The 15,143-nt window shown below is 41.2% G+C and overlaps 1 protein-coding gene across 1 annotated transcript in view; it reads left to right on the forward strand.

The window, feature by feature from the left end:
- The window catches only part of STXBP2 (syntaxin binding protein 2), a 193,394-nt gene that overhangs the window by 130,239 nt on the left and 48,012 nt on the right, over positions 1–15,143 (forward strand). Inside the window, exons 10-12 of the mRNA XM_069230358.1 lie at positions 6,525–6,632; positions 7,634–7,691; positions 10,156–10,221. Of these exons, the coding sequence (XP_069086459.1) occupies positions 6,525–6,632; positions 7,634–7,691; positions 10,156–10,221 (232 nt within the window). The remainder of the gene's footprint in view (positions 1–6,524; positions 6,633–7,633; positions 7,692–10,155; positions 10,222–15,143) is intronic.

The raw sequence follows: 15,143 nt of genomic DNA on the forward strand, positions 1-15,143 counted from the left end.
GATCAAGTATATATTTCAGTAACACACACAATGCAATGTTTAGTCATTTTGATCATGATAAAAATTATTAATAATATTTTAATAAACATGTCTGTGACTTTTTTTAATATAGTTTTTATATTTCATTTTGTGGATGGAAAATGTTGAAATAATCCGACATACTGTTAAAAAAAAAAAAAAAAAAAAAAACATGCCTCTAAGTCGTCCTTTTAAATTATTTTATTGAAGAAAATGCATTCATCAGTACAAGATGACCTTGCACTCCAGCTGAAGAGCTTTAAAAAAATATTGTACTTTCTCCTAGAGTCCTGGATGTAATGACTCAAGAGACTTACTGTTTGTTTTATTTTTTTTAATGACTCCCTACAGCACCCAGTAGCATTAAGAAAAGGCTTAGTAGTGCCCCTCCCCCTTCTAGGGACACCACCATGCTCAAAATGTTACAAAAAACATGCATTGGCAAAGCAAGTAGGTTTCACCAATGCAAAATTTATTGGCTTTGTCCATGTTTCTCTACATGTCGCACAGCCGTTGCACTATGACGCGGCCAGCATTGTCCATGCTAGAGCGCTTTTAATTTTTCATTCTAAGCCATATTGCAAAGCAGCCCATCTGCTCTGCGATATGTGAAAAATAAAATTGACAAAGCCAAAAGAATTCGCATAGGTGAAACCTTTTGGCTTTGCCAATGCTTGATAACATATGAACTGAACCAATGCATGCTGGCGTTAATAATGCCAAGGGGCCTAGCCGGTGCACAACTCCAAAGCAGCAGCGCAGTGTGCCAGGGCACTGGCTGGATTAAAATCACGCAGCGTTCCCTTCACACCTCTTCTTCCAGGCTCTCCACCACTTTAATGGCTCTGCAAGCCCATATTGCAATATTTCGCTGCTGGGAATATTATATTAAGGAGTTCTGCCCAGAATGCACAGGGTCTATGCATGACTGTGTATTAACGCACATGCAGGCTACACATCGTCCCAGGCGTGTTTTTTTTAAGGAACACACCAATGATTTTGCAGCGTGCACTAATTTATTTTGTTTCGTTGGTTGGCACTGCAATGTAAAATAAACTCTGTAACCTAAAACTACAGCTGTTAATTACAGCGCTTAGAACTGAGAGGGTGCAGATTGAAGCGTCGCAAGGACAATCTATTGACATTAACAAAGCAGACTGTGCCTCCCTCAATATTCATAATATTGCTCCATTGAGCTCAGAGTGCTGTGGACACCAATAGATTCAGCCTTTGCTAACTGGAGGGCTGGGGCTGGGGTGGAGGGAGGGCTGAGCTCCCAGCCAAAAAAAGACAACAGACAGGCACAGAGTAGAAATAAACTAGAATGGTCACCCAAACATAGAGTGTTCGGATAGTCATAGTGTAATAAGGATGTTAAATTGGCCTAGATTATTGTCATAATTGTAATAAGGAGAGATTATTAAAACATAAACAATTATCATATAAACCTTTATCAGAACTTATCAGAAATAAACTTTTGGCAATAGACTAATGCTCAAAACAACCCCTAGAGGGCACCATAACAAAATCATAATTTGTAAGAAACATGGTCGTGTAACCATATTGTTAGCCCCTAGAGTGCATAACTCTATGAAAATAACAGGAGAAAGTAATGCAGTGTAACCATATACTTAACCCCTAGAGGGCATTTTAGGGCTAGCAGGCATACTGCAATGATGGTACAAACAAGGCCTTTAAAACAACACTTCTTCCAGCCGTAAAACACGTTCTAGCCATGAGAAAGCATAAAAGACACTGAATGGTGGAAGTGGGCATTATTTTGGGTCCCTTGTAACCTAGTGTGGGGACCCAAAGATGATGTAGACAGAGCATTTTGAAGGTGGTCCCATTGTCCTAGGACTACCACATGCTGAGTTTTGAGCAAAAATATTTTGTAAAAGTAATGCCCTGCAAAGCATTATGGGGCAAGTGTTTGTGGCGCAAATATTATAGTATGTTGACTGCAATGCTCGGAACAGCCCCTTGAGGATACCACAATAAAAATAGCATTTGGAAGAAACATGGTTATGTAACAATACAGTCAGCCCTTGGAGAGCATAACCACATAAAAAAAGAATGGGAGAAAGTAATAGTAGTGCATTACACATTTTCATGGCTAGCAGGACTCTTACAATTTTATTACAAGCAAGGCCCATTAAAAATAACTTCCCCCAGCTGTAAAACAAAAGTTTCAGCCATGCGAGAGCTTAGAAAGATAATGAATGGTGGTAGGAGTTATTATTTTGTAGTCCCCACTAACATAGTGTGAGGACTCAGAGATGATGTACACAGAAGGATTACGTTGTGGTGAATGTGTTGAGGGTGTTCATTGTCCTAGGACCACCACAGGCTGAGTTATGATCTGAGCCGCCTGGTACTGGCCAGCAGCAAAAAAACTGTACTTGGTCGAAGCTCCAGGGAACAGTTGAGGAAAGAGGAAGTACAACCTAGTGACATGACCTTGATACTGCTACCCAATGAGAAGTTTAAAAATGAGCGTGGCCACGAATGGTAAGAAATGGGCGTTCTGTAAGCCCCTTTTAATTTTTGCTTTGTTTTAATTACAATATATTTTGTAAGACCAGCACAAATGCTGTACAGGCAAAACCTAGTAAAGTCCTTGCAGGGCATTATGGGGCACCCCTCTAAAAGGAGCAGTGAATAATAAATAAGCGGCTCCTGCCATGCTCATGCAGTGTTTATTAACGTTGTTTAGAAAAAAATGTTTAATAAAGTTTTTTAATAAAAAGTCTGTGACTTTTTTAAAGTTTTTTTTTATAGTTATTACATTTTGTGGTTGAAAAATGTTAAAATGAATAGTTGGAGACAGATTGTTTGTTTTTATTAAAAATAAAACCAACATGCTTCTGCCCCTTTTCAATTTTTACCTCCCAGAAAATGCTTTCACAAAAACAACTTGCACTCCAGCTGAAGAGTTTTAAAAATATGATAAGTTGTGGAGAAATAGAATTAATGTCCCAAGAGACTTACTGTCTTTTCTTTTAATGACTCCCTGCAGCCCCCAACGACATTAAGAAAAAGCTTAGTAGTGCTCCTCTCTATTCTGTGGCACCAACAAGCTCAAAATAATATAAAAAAATAAAGCCCTTGCAGGGCATAATGGGACACTCTTCAAAGGTGCACTAAATAATATATGAGCAGCTCCTGCCGCTCATTTATTCACTTAAAAAAAAAAAAGGTTATGTGGGTGTCCAGGTGGGCACCCGAGACACCCCTATTTTATTTTTATAAAGGGAGGTGGGGGGAGGGGGGGACATGCGCTTCCCTCCTGATCTATGAAGGTCTCGGACCCCATTCCCGGGACCATATTTTTTATTTTTTTATTTTATTTATCATAGGGGATATATACATCTCTCCATTCCATTCGTCGCTACTGAGTAGTTATAGTTAGGGCAGCGTTTCCAAAAGAAATTCCTTTTTTTGTTTTTGTTAATAACATTGGCACTGTTTGACATATATTCACAAAACTTTCTAGGAAGATTCTCTTTTGACTAGTTTCTTCATGGAAAGTTTCAGGATGATCTATCAAGAGAGGGCCAGAACGCAAAATCTCTATGCATTTTCCATAGACTTTTTTTTTTTTTTTTTTTTTTTTTTTAACAGTGCTACCGCAAATAATGCTGAAAGGAATTACACCAAATTTGGCTAGAAGATAGATCTATGTTATGGTTTGATGTAAATCTGTTCAGTAGTTTTGGAGATGCTAAAGGGCAAAATATTTGTATATCTGGGCAGTTGGGTTCCAGGGACTCTCGCGAGAGTCCCCGTAACCCAATTTAAACAAGCATTGGTGAAGCCAATGGGTCACGCCTATGCAAAAACTATTGGCTTTGGCAGTGTGTGTTAGCAATGTTGTACACCAGTGTCGGTTCTGTTCAGCATGGCTAAAAGTGGCATAGCATAGGGTAGATTGGAGTAGGGTGGATTGGATTGAAGTGGGGTAGGTTGGAGTGGGGGAGTTAGGTAGATTGGAGTGTGGTACATTGGGGTGGAGTAGAGTAAAGTGGGGTGGAGTGGGATAGATTGGGGTGGAGTATGGTAGATTGGCGTGGATTGGGGTAGATATGAGTGGAGGGGGTGTATTATAGGGTAGATTGGAATGTATTGGGCTAGATGCAAATGGGGTGGAGTAGGATAGATTGCGGTGGCATCAAGTGGGGTAGATTGGGGTGTGTGGTAGATTGGTGTAAAGTACATTAGAGTGGAGTAGATTGGGGTGGAGTAGGGTAGATCGGGTGGAGTGGTATAGATCAGGGAAGAGTGGAGTGGAGTGGGGTATGATAGAGTGGATTGTAGGAGGATAGATTGGAGTGCAGTGGAGTAGATTGGCATGGGGTAGTTTGGAGTGGGGTAGCTGAGGTGGATAAAAGTAGTATAGTGGAGTGAAAAGTGGTACATAGGAGTGGGGTAGATTGGGGTAGACTGGAGTGGGCCAGTATGTAGTGGAGTGGAGTAGATTGGATTGGAGTGTTTTTTATTGGAGTGGGATAGATTGTTGTGAAGTGGGGTAGATTGTAGTGGAGTGGTTAGATTGCATTGGAGTGGGGTAGGCTGTGGTGCATTGGAGTAGATTGGATCATAGTGCTGGATTGGAGTGGGGTGGAGTGCTTTAGGAGTGGAGCAGGATAGATTGTAATGGGGTACGTGGTGTGGAGTGTAAGAGTGGAGTGCCATGTGTCATGGAGTGAGTGGCATGTCGTAGAGTGTCAGAGTGGAAGGGCGTGAAGTGATATGTTGTGGAGTGTCATAGAATGGAGTGGCGTGTCATACCATGGAAAGGCATAGTCGAGTGACGTAGTATTGAGTGCGCACGGTGTGGTAGCGCACTGCCATCACAGACAACACATTTTCAATTGAAATGACCATTACATTTGCACAGAACTACAGTTTTACTGCGCACAAATGATAGTGTGTGGAAATGTCATTACCTAGTGTATTGATGTGTTTTGATCGTATTCAAATATTTATTTTTTCTACATTACAAAAAAGTGATTCATTTGTACTAATTCTGATATATTCTGAAGTATCAACACAGTTCATTTTTGTTGTTGTGTGCTACTAAAAAAATACATCCTACACCTTCATCCTCTCACATGAATACTCAGCAGGATTGTCACCTTAATTCTCTCACTTTGAAGTCAGAGGAAAAGAAAAAGTTAAAACCAAGCTCCCTCGGAAAACGGAGCCTCACTTTTGACCTCTTGTCTTTTACTGCACAGCAGATGTAACAAGATAAGAATAAGTTTTAAAGACCTGTTTACAGAAAGCAAGTTTGCGGAAAAATACAGTACACAAGGTTTAGGCAACAGGAGGGACAAACTCAGTCTGGACAGCCTAAAACATATAATGCCAGCAAATAGAAAGCCAGAAAATATGAATTACAAACCACAAAGCCAATGGTCAGCAATGGACAGAATGCATTCTCATGGAAACTTTCAGAAAGCCCACAAGAAGTCATGTGAAAATCAGGCAGTTGCACGGTCTGGTATGCTTTGACCTAAAAATACGGAGTTCTATTTGGCCCAACCCTTATTGAAGGGTTTCTCTTCCTTGCCTTAATTGCTTATTTTTGGTTCACAGAATTGGCTTGTCTTGTACTAAAGTTCATGCTATCATTGTTCTTTCCTTAATTCAGGTCCTCTTGGGTAATAATTTGCTTATATCAAAGGATGCAGAGTTTATATCCTGCCTGCAGAGCTATGCAGAGTTCACAGATTTTTCACTTCATGAAATTGAAAAGTTTGTGAACGATTTTGCAGACAGGCCAAATTTCATTAAAAAAAAAAAAAAAAACGAAAGAGCGAGAAAGAAATTTGTGCAAAAGACTTATATGTGTTCAAATAAATTTTTGGTGGGGGGGTTCCTTGTACAATCCTGCTTTCAGTAATTTATTTTACTGTTTTAAAGCTTGATAAGCTTCATAAATTCAAGATGAATGCAACATTTTAAAATAGTTAGTGGTTACTAGGTCTAGCAATATTACACGTCCAAAAGTTATATCTTTTTGTACAGTTAAAGACTTTACCTGTTGTTTTCAATTCCACTTTTGAACAAGCATTTGCAAAGCTAATAGGTCCCACCTATGGAAGAGCTGTTGGTGTTGCCGATTTGGGGGTGGACAGCTGTAGGGCGGGTTGAACAGAATAGAATGATAAACAAAGTTCTACTAAGTGGCTAGCACAGGCCGTGTCGTAGCATTTTTTTTCCATATAGCACTTGGAGGAGGAAGGTAATAAGCAACATTAACAGCAGAGGGTATGGGGAATATGCAACACAGATTGGGTTGGATGGGTAATAAGCACCACAGATGTGGAGGGGCTAAGCAATAAAATTGCCACCCAAGAATGTGTCTCATGGATTTTAGTCCTTACCTGAACAGCGAATCAGTATCTTGGTCGAACATTCAAAACTGGCCTAGTCACAGACAGCTCCACTGCTAATTGGTTATGCTTGCTTTTGTACATGATCTTCTTTTGGTTTCACAGTTATGAGACGACTGGCATTAGTGACAACCGGGAGAAGCAGGTTCTTCTGGATGAAGATGATGACTTGTGGGTTCAGCTGCGTCATATGCACATTGCAGATGTCTCCAAGTGAGTACTGCATGAGGGCAACTCATGCATTTATTGCAGCTTCAGGTACAACCTCAACATACCTCATCTTGTAACACAATCTGTTGTACCCCTCTTACATACGTTAAACTCCTGCATCACTCACAGGGACAAAAATTGCTTCTACCAGATCCCTTTTCCCTCCTCATGCACCAAATCCAGTGAAAGAGGCATAGGCTCCCTCTGACATCATATCTTTCATCTATTTACAAGGTACAGCTATGTCCTCGTCTCACCTATGCGAGCACCTTGTAAATAGATGAAAGATACTACGTCAGAGGGAGCCCATGCCTCTTTCAAAGGAGAAGTATTTATGATTCCATGTCTTTCGTAGCAGTGGAGGGGTTTCCTCTTCCTATGCATTTTCTTTAAAGAACACCTGCCTCTTCCATAAATAGATGTCCTTGTCTGTCCCATAGGAGTGGAGCTACCGTCTGTTTATTGGATAGAAGACCTTACCTGTTCAGTAGAGGTGCCATAACCTCTTACAAGTTGAAGCAATGCAGAGTCTCTAGAAGGGGGTTCATGGCTAGTTTCTTTAGCATCTCTGCCTGTACCATAGTTTCTGATTACGCTTGGTGTCATTAAAAAAAAAAAAAAAGATCTGGTTGCGGGAATATTATTGATCCCTGTAAGCCACCTAAATCTTTTTCCTTTTGAGTGCTACAGTAGGATGCTAGGTGACATGGCTGGCTGGTGTTTGTTTACTTTGGCAGTACCTTATTTAGGCTTGAGACTTTCTTTGATTGTGGCTCTGATGAGTGCTTGCTTACCTGCACAATGTGGTTCAAGTGCATAGTTGCAACACCCTATGAGTACCAAGACATTGATTCTATATCTTGTGTGATTATGAGGAATGTTTCAGGTGTGATTTACCTGTTGAAGATTCCATCAATAACACACAAACCATCACCAAGCAAAACATTTTCGTTTTCATAATGATATGGCACTTTTTTTTCACTGGAGTGGTTTTGTTGTTGCAGGAAGGTGACAGAGCTTCTGAAGAGTTTCTGTGATAGCAAAAGAATGACCACAGACAAGGTGAGAAGCATGGTTATTCGCACTGTTGCGGATACTCGCAGCTTGTGTATTCCACAAGCACTAGCCAAATCTACATTTTGTGTGGCCTTCTGTGATTGCAGTGCATTTGTCTTTATCTTTGGCCTCCAAGTCTGAATTCCTTGTGCACCCTTTGTTGCATTGAATGCTAGTCCTGTATTTGCCTTTTGTGGACGTCTTTTGGCTGTAATTCAATGCAGTGCTCTCCCTATTGTATTTTATTGTGTGGCTGCTTAGTATGCATTCCATATTCACCCTCTTTTTAATATTCTATGGCATAGTCTGTATTTGCATTCTTTCTGTTTTTGTGTTTGCATTTCATGTATGCTGTTTGTGTTTGCATTATATGTGTTTCTTTGTATCTGCTTTTGTGTTCCCTCAGTTTGCATCCATTATATATCCATTTGTGTTTGCATTGTGTTCTCTCAATGCTTTTCACCCATGCAAGCCCTTTGTGTTTGCAATTTTCATGTCCTGCTTGTTTATATTCAGTGTGCCTTATGTGCCAGTCTGTGTTTGCATTCTGTTCTGTGATTTTTTTGTTTTTTGTTTTTATGCATGGTTTGCTTTTTCAGTGCGCTCTCTGAATTTTGTATGTATTTTCTGTGTATGTAAACTATACTGTGTGTGCGCCCTTCAGTGTGTTGGCAGTCCATTTGCAGCATTTATATAAGCATTTTGCGTTTTTTTTTTTTCATGGGACCTCTTTTTCTCATTTCATATTTGTCGTGTGTACAGCTTGCATTTTCTAATTTACTTAGCTCTCGGATAAACCAGAGGGTGAACAATTACCCTAGTGCTTGTGTGTTTTCATGACCTAAAATCTGGAAAAGATTGAATTGCTTCCGTCCTCGTCTATAGTAGCGTGAAATTAAATAGTGACCACGGGAGTTTTAGTAATCATCTGTAGATCCTTTATTCAAGCTACAGATAATATAACTCCTCACCTACCAGGTGTCTTCAACCTCTGTCTCCCATCTCCAGTTAATATTCTAAAACATCACTCATGACTCTGTCAACATTCTATATGATACATCATCACCTAACACACCTTGACCACGATATGTATGATATTAGATACCTTCCTCCTATTACATTAAGCAACACAATTAAGAGAGTGTGATATTCTACAACATATCACAATTATTAAAGGAATACTCTAAAACATCACTCATGACTATCAACGTTTTGTATGATAAATCATCATCTAACACCCTGTGAACATGGCATGTAAAATAATACTCACCAGACTGTTGCCACGGCATGAAAGAAGGACTCCCTTCCGAGTCAAGCAGTCAAAGTTTTCTGGCTTGTTTCTAGTCTCCTGTTTGTTATGTACATTCTCATTTATGTTTTTTATACTGCTGCCTAAAATGGAGATATCTGAATAGAGAGTTTTTCATACAGACAAAGAATAAAATTAAAGAATCTGTTCCTGACAGATCCAAAAGACTCAAAACTTGTCATCCAGGAACTATTATGGCGATTGACTCTTTTTGAGAAAAAAAGTATAAATATTTGGCTAAAAACATCTACCTACCTGATACTGAATCTCAGGTTCGACCAAAAGGAAAAATAAAGCTTTTCAGCTTTCTTTCAATTCCCATATTACAATGAATTGCACAAATAAATAAATTAAAGTTATTTTCTACTAGTGGTATTTTGTTGCCTCTGATGTACTAATAGCTGATAGCATCATCATTGGGTCTTATTTTACCTCCAACCTGGAGGGACAGTCACCATTGGTCATGGAGACATGTAGGGATCTATGAAAAAAATGCAGTAAAGGTGGAGGTGAGTTTAAAATTACCTGTATACCCAGACAAATTCCTACTCATTATAGCTGGTGAGGGACTTTTAATAATTTTGGAGTAACCCTGGTGAGATATACAGAGAGGTTTCACTCACATTGATGTTTGTGACCTGTAGGATATGTACAGAGAGACTGGCAACAGATCTTCAGTCAACACTTAATAACCTGGACTTTTTCATAAAGTATGTTTGCATAGTTTTTTGAGTAGAGAAATCTGAAAATATGAAAATCTATATAGTTCTTACTTTAAGTGGCACAAAGTGAGAGAATTCCATTCAGGGTAGCAGGCTGTATGTATGGCCTAATGCTATTCTTCGTGTTGAGAGTTTAATGTCATATAACTAATGTCATTCATAATGTCATAGGTGATCTCATTTCCCATCTGTGAGATTGCTGAGTGGTTCACACATCAAAAATATAATCCCTTTAGAAAGGACATTTCCATTTTTGTAAGCTTTACAGTTGATCCTTAGTGTGACTTGCCCTCAGCTACACGTTTTGTGTGTCCTTTCATAGTTTTGCATGCTGCCCATATTGTATAATTGTAGCCTTCTTGACTTATTTGGTGTCTGAATTTAGAATTTGGATAACATCTGGCTGTTGTTACTTCAACATCTCTTCTCTTGCTCCTAGGCCAACATTAAAGACCTGTCTCAGATCCTAAAGAAGATGCCCCAGTACCAGAAGGAACTGAACAAGGTGAAATATAGTGCTGTGGCTAGTATTGTGCATTCAGAGCTTTTAATAAATGGTGGGAAAGTTAAATTAAACCCAGTTGCACAGGCATCTCATGGCATTGGCTTTGTTACAAGTTCCTAACCTCTAGTAATTCATGCTAGCTGCTCAGTGAAAAACACCCCAAAATATATACAGAATTCAGAGCAATAGTGTCTCCACCACAACATATCTGTGTTCATGATCATCCAAAATAATTTAATAGAAATAAGCTACTTGCATCCACTGTTATGCAGCCAGGTTAGCTTGTTTGTGAGAGTTATTTAGCATATTGCATGCCAAGGGACATGCACAAACTGGGATAGCGAGATCAAGTAGTGCATGCTGATACAGATGATACTGGATTTGTGTTGGTTAGAAATATAGCTCCAGTTCACCTAAATATGTATTTATTGTTTTCATAAACTGTGTAACAGTGCATACTTGTGTTGTCGCTTGTCAGGGTTCAGGTTTGTTTACAGAGCTGTGCTGCGCCCACAGGTTAGAGTAGTAGGAGGTTCTTTGAATCCAGGTCTAGAGTTCTTTAACAGATCAGTCTGGGGTCTTGGAGATTAAAGCTGATCATCATTTGTAGATTTGTGTTAGGGAGTTGTGATTGTCTCAGTACTGAAACAGGACCCTGCAACTGTAGACATGCCTGCTGGGAGACTGGCCCAGCAACTTACAAGTGAAATCTCTAATTGTCTCAGAACTGGAATGTGAGTCCTTCAGCTTATTGGTCTTACGGCTGAACATCTTTCTACTGGATTCCAACCACAGATTCCTCACTTTAGAATCACCTCCAAGCGCTAGACTGGATCTGGAGATTTTTTTGTAGAAGTGCTCCCCTGCCACTGGTTGGCATTGTGGTGCTCCATATTGGCTCCACATACAGCCCCAAAAGTGATGGTGTGAAGCTGCATAAAAGCACCAACTTTATGCACCAACTTTCTTTCGTTCCTCGCCTTCTGGTGCAGGTCTGGAACACCACCCATAATTTGTCAGCTTTTCTTGGAATTCCCTTGCATTTCAAATTGTGTTAGGGGACTATATCATCACCAAAAATGACAGGACTCTGACCATCCCACAACTGCAGAAAGCAGATGTCAGTTCTGGATCCTCGGTGTGTGTGTGTGGGGCACAGGACGTGATTCTTAAGTACTATGATAAAGTGGGCCCTCATGCACCTAAAAACAATTTGAAACTGGGAGGCAAAGCTGTATGTCGCTAAGCACAAAAAGAAGTTGCATCCTACATGTAGATCCTGCTCCAAGGCACGGCCAGTGACATCTGAGCCCTTACTTCCATTTAATGATGCCCTGTCAGATAACCTGATGGCTACCTCGTCAAAACAATGTTCTTGCCCACCTGTGAATAGGCTGGTGGCCAGACATCATAGACAGGCGCCTGTTGACCTCCATTCTGTCAACCAAACAACCCGCTCCAGAGAGCCTTAATGTGCAGTAAAGTGAAATCCAACTCTCTGGATAGAGTTTCTAAAAGAATGGAGTCTTTGACAAACATTTGTTTTCCGCAGCAAGTCTGTCATTGTGGTCTGTAAATAGTCTGTCTGTGGGGCCATTAACCCCATTCCCTTTCATGGGGCCTCATTGGCCCAGATGATACATGAAGGGCAAGATGTAACCAAAAAGGTTATCTGATAAGGTTTCGGTATCACAGATTGCCTTGGCAGGGTGGTTGGTACCAGTCTGGGCCTTCAGCGACTTGTCCTGGGTGAGGTCCACTTAGAGCTCCCCGATATGTAGGCTAAGCCTGATAGACATGCCCTTTGATGGACCTCACCTTTTCAGTGAGAAGTTGGTCTCCGCTTTGGAATGCTTTAAAGACATAGAGTGACAGCACATTGTTTGGGCTTTTGACCCCTGCCAAACAATTCCTGAACTAGTTGCGGAAATTTAGAAGCTACGCCAGAGGGCTGGCATATAGACTGAGGCAGTCATCCTAGACAGTGATGCAACAGAAAGCCCAGTCCTTTCAGGCCGTGGATGTGGGTCTGGCAGGCAAGGTGCAGGACAATAAGAGTACCGGTCTTCCATCTCCTCCTCCCCTACTACACCAGTCAACAAAACTGTCATTTTCCTTCATTGGTGCATGCTCACCCAATGAGAGGCAGGATCCGGCACATCCTTAAGGGTTGGCAATCTATCACATCTGACAAATGGGTCTTACAAATTATTCAAAAAAGGTTGCGCCCTATCTTTTCTTTCATTCCTGCCCAATATCCCTCCCTCAGTAGAATGGATTTTAGAAGACTATCTGTCCATTCTGCTACAGAGGTACCCCCTAGAGTTGCTGTATTTCCTTAGCTTGATGACTGACTGCCGAAGGCAGGCTCGCTGCAGTCAGGTGTGGACCACCTCTAGGCGATGCTGGATATTTGATATTGTTGGGTTTTACCATAAATGAGCCGAAGTGATCAGATTCCCTCTCAAACTTTCATTCTCTGGGGCAGTCCTGGATACAGTACAGTTCAAGGTTTCCCCCCTTTCGACAATGAGTCCAGAGCATCTGAGCTATAATCTTGATATTTCAGACTCTCTCACGAATCCTGGGAGGGTGTCACTGAGGCTTCTTTCCATCCTTGTCAAGCACGCCAGATGGCACATGCTTGCCCCCCAACAGGCCTTGAAAAATCATAAAATTGTTACTAGACCTGCAGGTCGAGTAACTTGAATAATCTCCTTGACCTAACTATAATGTACTTGACCCATAAATGGATCTCAGATTGTGTGATCCTATGCAAATATTTTATTATGCAGAGTCACCTTTTCCTTCAGACTCACATAAGAGTACACCCTAAAATATGTGAGTTCAGCATTTCTGCTGTACAAAAAACCCTCTTTTGTTTGGTTAAATAGACTAAGGCCCAGATTTACAAGTGGCGAGCCCCACCTATGCGTCACTTTTTTTGACGCAGTGGCCGCAGGCTGCTGTCCCATCTCTACAAGGCCACGCAAAGCCACTTTGCCTGGCTTTACATGGCCTTGTGTAGATAAGGAGTAAGGCAACGAAGCGCAAGTCACTACATTACTTTACTTTGTGTTGATGAGGCATTTCCATGGATGTTGTGTGGGTATTTCCACGCAACACCCACGGATTTTGTCGTATTCCCAGATTTACAGGGTTTTGTAAAACTGGGAATGCCTCAAAACCCTACGCCACGCCAGGGGTGGCATAGAAGTGACACAATGGGGAGAAATCTTTATTTCTCCCCGTTTTTAATCTTTTTATGTGTGCTGCATTTTGCATCTCGTAGATTCTGCACATTCCTCCCCATTTGTTTTGACACAGGGTTGCGCAGCAAGAAAGCTTGCGGCGCTGCCCAGCTCCAAAACATTGTATATCTGGCCCTAAATCTTTGACCCATGTATAATAAGAATCTAGCCCACATATAGGGTACACATGATCTGTGACTTGCCTTAGTTTACTAATAGCATTACCTTCAGGGCAGAAGGATTTCCCGGTTTATGTTTAAACATCACTTTCAGTAAACATTTTACTAAAGCATGATGTGGTAGCACACTCATTTACAGACAGTAAATTTCCAAGAAATGTCCACAACCCTTCCCACTAACTTGCAACTTTACTGATAAAACTATGTAGTGTATTAATAATCTGTGAAAACTGGGTTTTCATTTGCACAACACCAAGTAAAGTGTTCTTATTTGTTTTCATCCTATTAAAATATTTTTTTCATCACACTGAAGAACAAAAAATGGTCTTTCATAGCTACTGACATGTATTTTGAAAATGAATGCACAGTTGACTTAGTTATTTTAATGTTGTGTGTTAGGAAAAAACCTACCTAGCCTTTCATTTCACAGTTTTTACAGCAGGTCACCCTTTACTGTCCTGAAACTCTGCAGTCAGAATGGAAAAAGACAAAGTGACTTTTGACTTCTGTTTCTGAACACAGAGCTAATGCAACAAGAACATGATTTAAAGGCCTGTTTTTCACTTTCTGACTGAACAAAACATCTGTTCTTTGTCAACTCGCCAGAAGGTCCTAAAAATAGCTCGACCTAAGAAAAAAGAATGACTCGCCATAGCGAGTGGTTGAGTAGATTTTTCGAGCCCTGCTCAGTGAAGCTTCGCAGTCCGAATGAAAAGGCTGCCTTTTCCACACCATTCTGATCGCAGGAGAAGCAGCTCGAGATCTGCAGTGATGGTTCACTGACTGCAACTTTTCCAACAGCTAGCCACTATTTCTAGATCAACTGAACACGAGTCGTCAGCCAGATCACAAATGGAAATTAGATCCCAAAGTCATGCAGGTCTTGCAACCAGTCTGAGCAACCCTAGCTAGGTCTTTTTGCCACTGTTGAGAACACGCATATCAACAATTTTGCTAGTGGGAGTTTCCACAAGAGGAGACTACTGTACGCCTTCCTGCCACTTCCACTCTTGCCCCGAGTTCTGATGGAGATCAAAAGCGACCAAAACTAAGTCATCCTGGAGTCCTGAATTGGGCCAGGAGAATGCAGTACCCGGCACTCATCAATCAATCAGTTTTTGTAAAGTGCAGCTACTCACCTGTGAGAGTCTCAAGGCGCTGGGGGGGATGGGAGGGGCCTCATCTGAAGAGCCACGTCTTGAGGTTCTTCCTGAAGATGGTGAGCGATGGGCTTTGTCTGAAGTGCAGGGGGAGGTTGGTCCAGCTTTTTGCTGCGATGTAGGTGAAGGATCGTCCTCCGCCAGTGGTTTTACGAATGCAAGGGATGGTGGCCAGGGCCATCTGGGCAGAGCGGAGGTATCTGGCGGGGGTGTGGAAAGAGACTCAGTGGTTCAGGTAGGCTGGTCCTGTGTTAAGTATGGCCTTGTACGTGTGGGTGAGTAGCTTGAAGGCGATTCATTTCTCAACTGGGAGCCAGTGGAGGGTCCGAAGG

Source organism: Pleurodeles waltl, chromosome 4_2 (assembly GCF_031143425.1).
Source record: "Pleurodeles waltl isolate 20211129_DDA chromosome 4_2, aPleWal1.hap1.20221129, whole genome shotgun sequence".
In the NCBI taxonomy this organism is placed as follows: Eukaryota; Metazoa; Chordata; class Amphibia; order Caudata; family Salamandridae; genus Pleurodeles; species Pleurodeles waltl.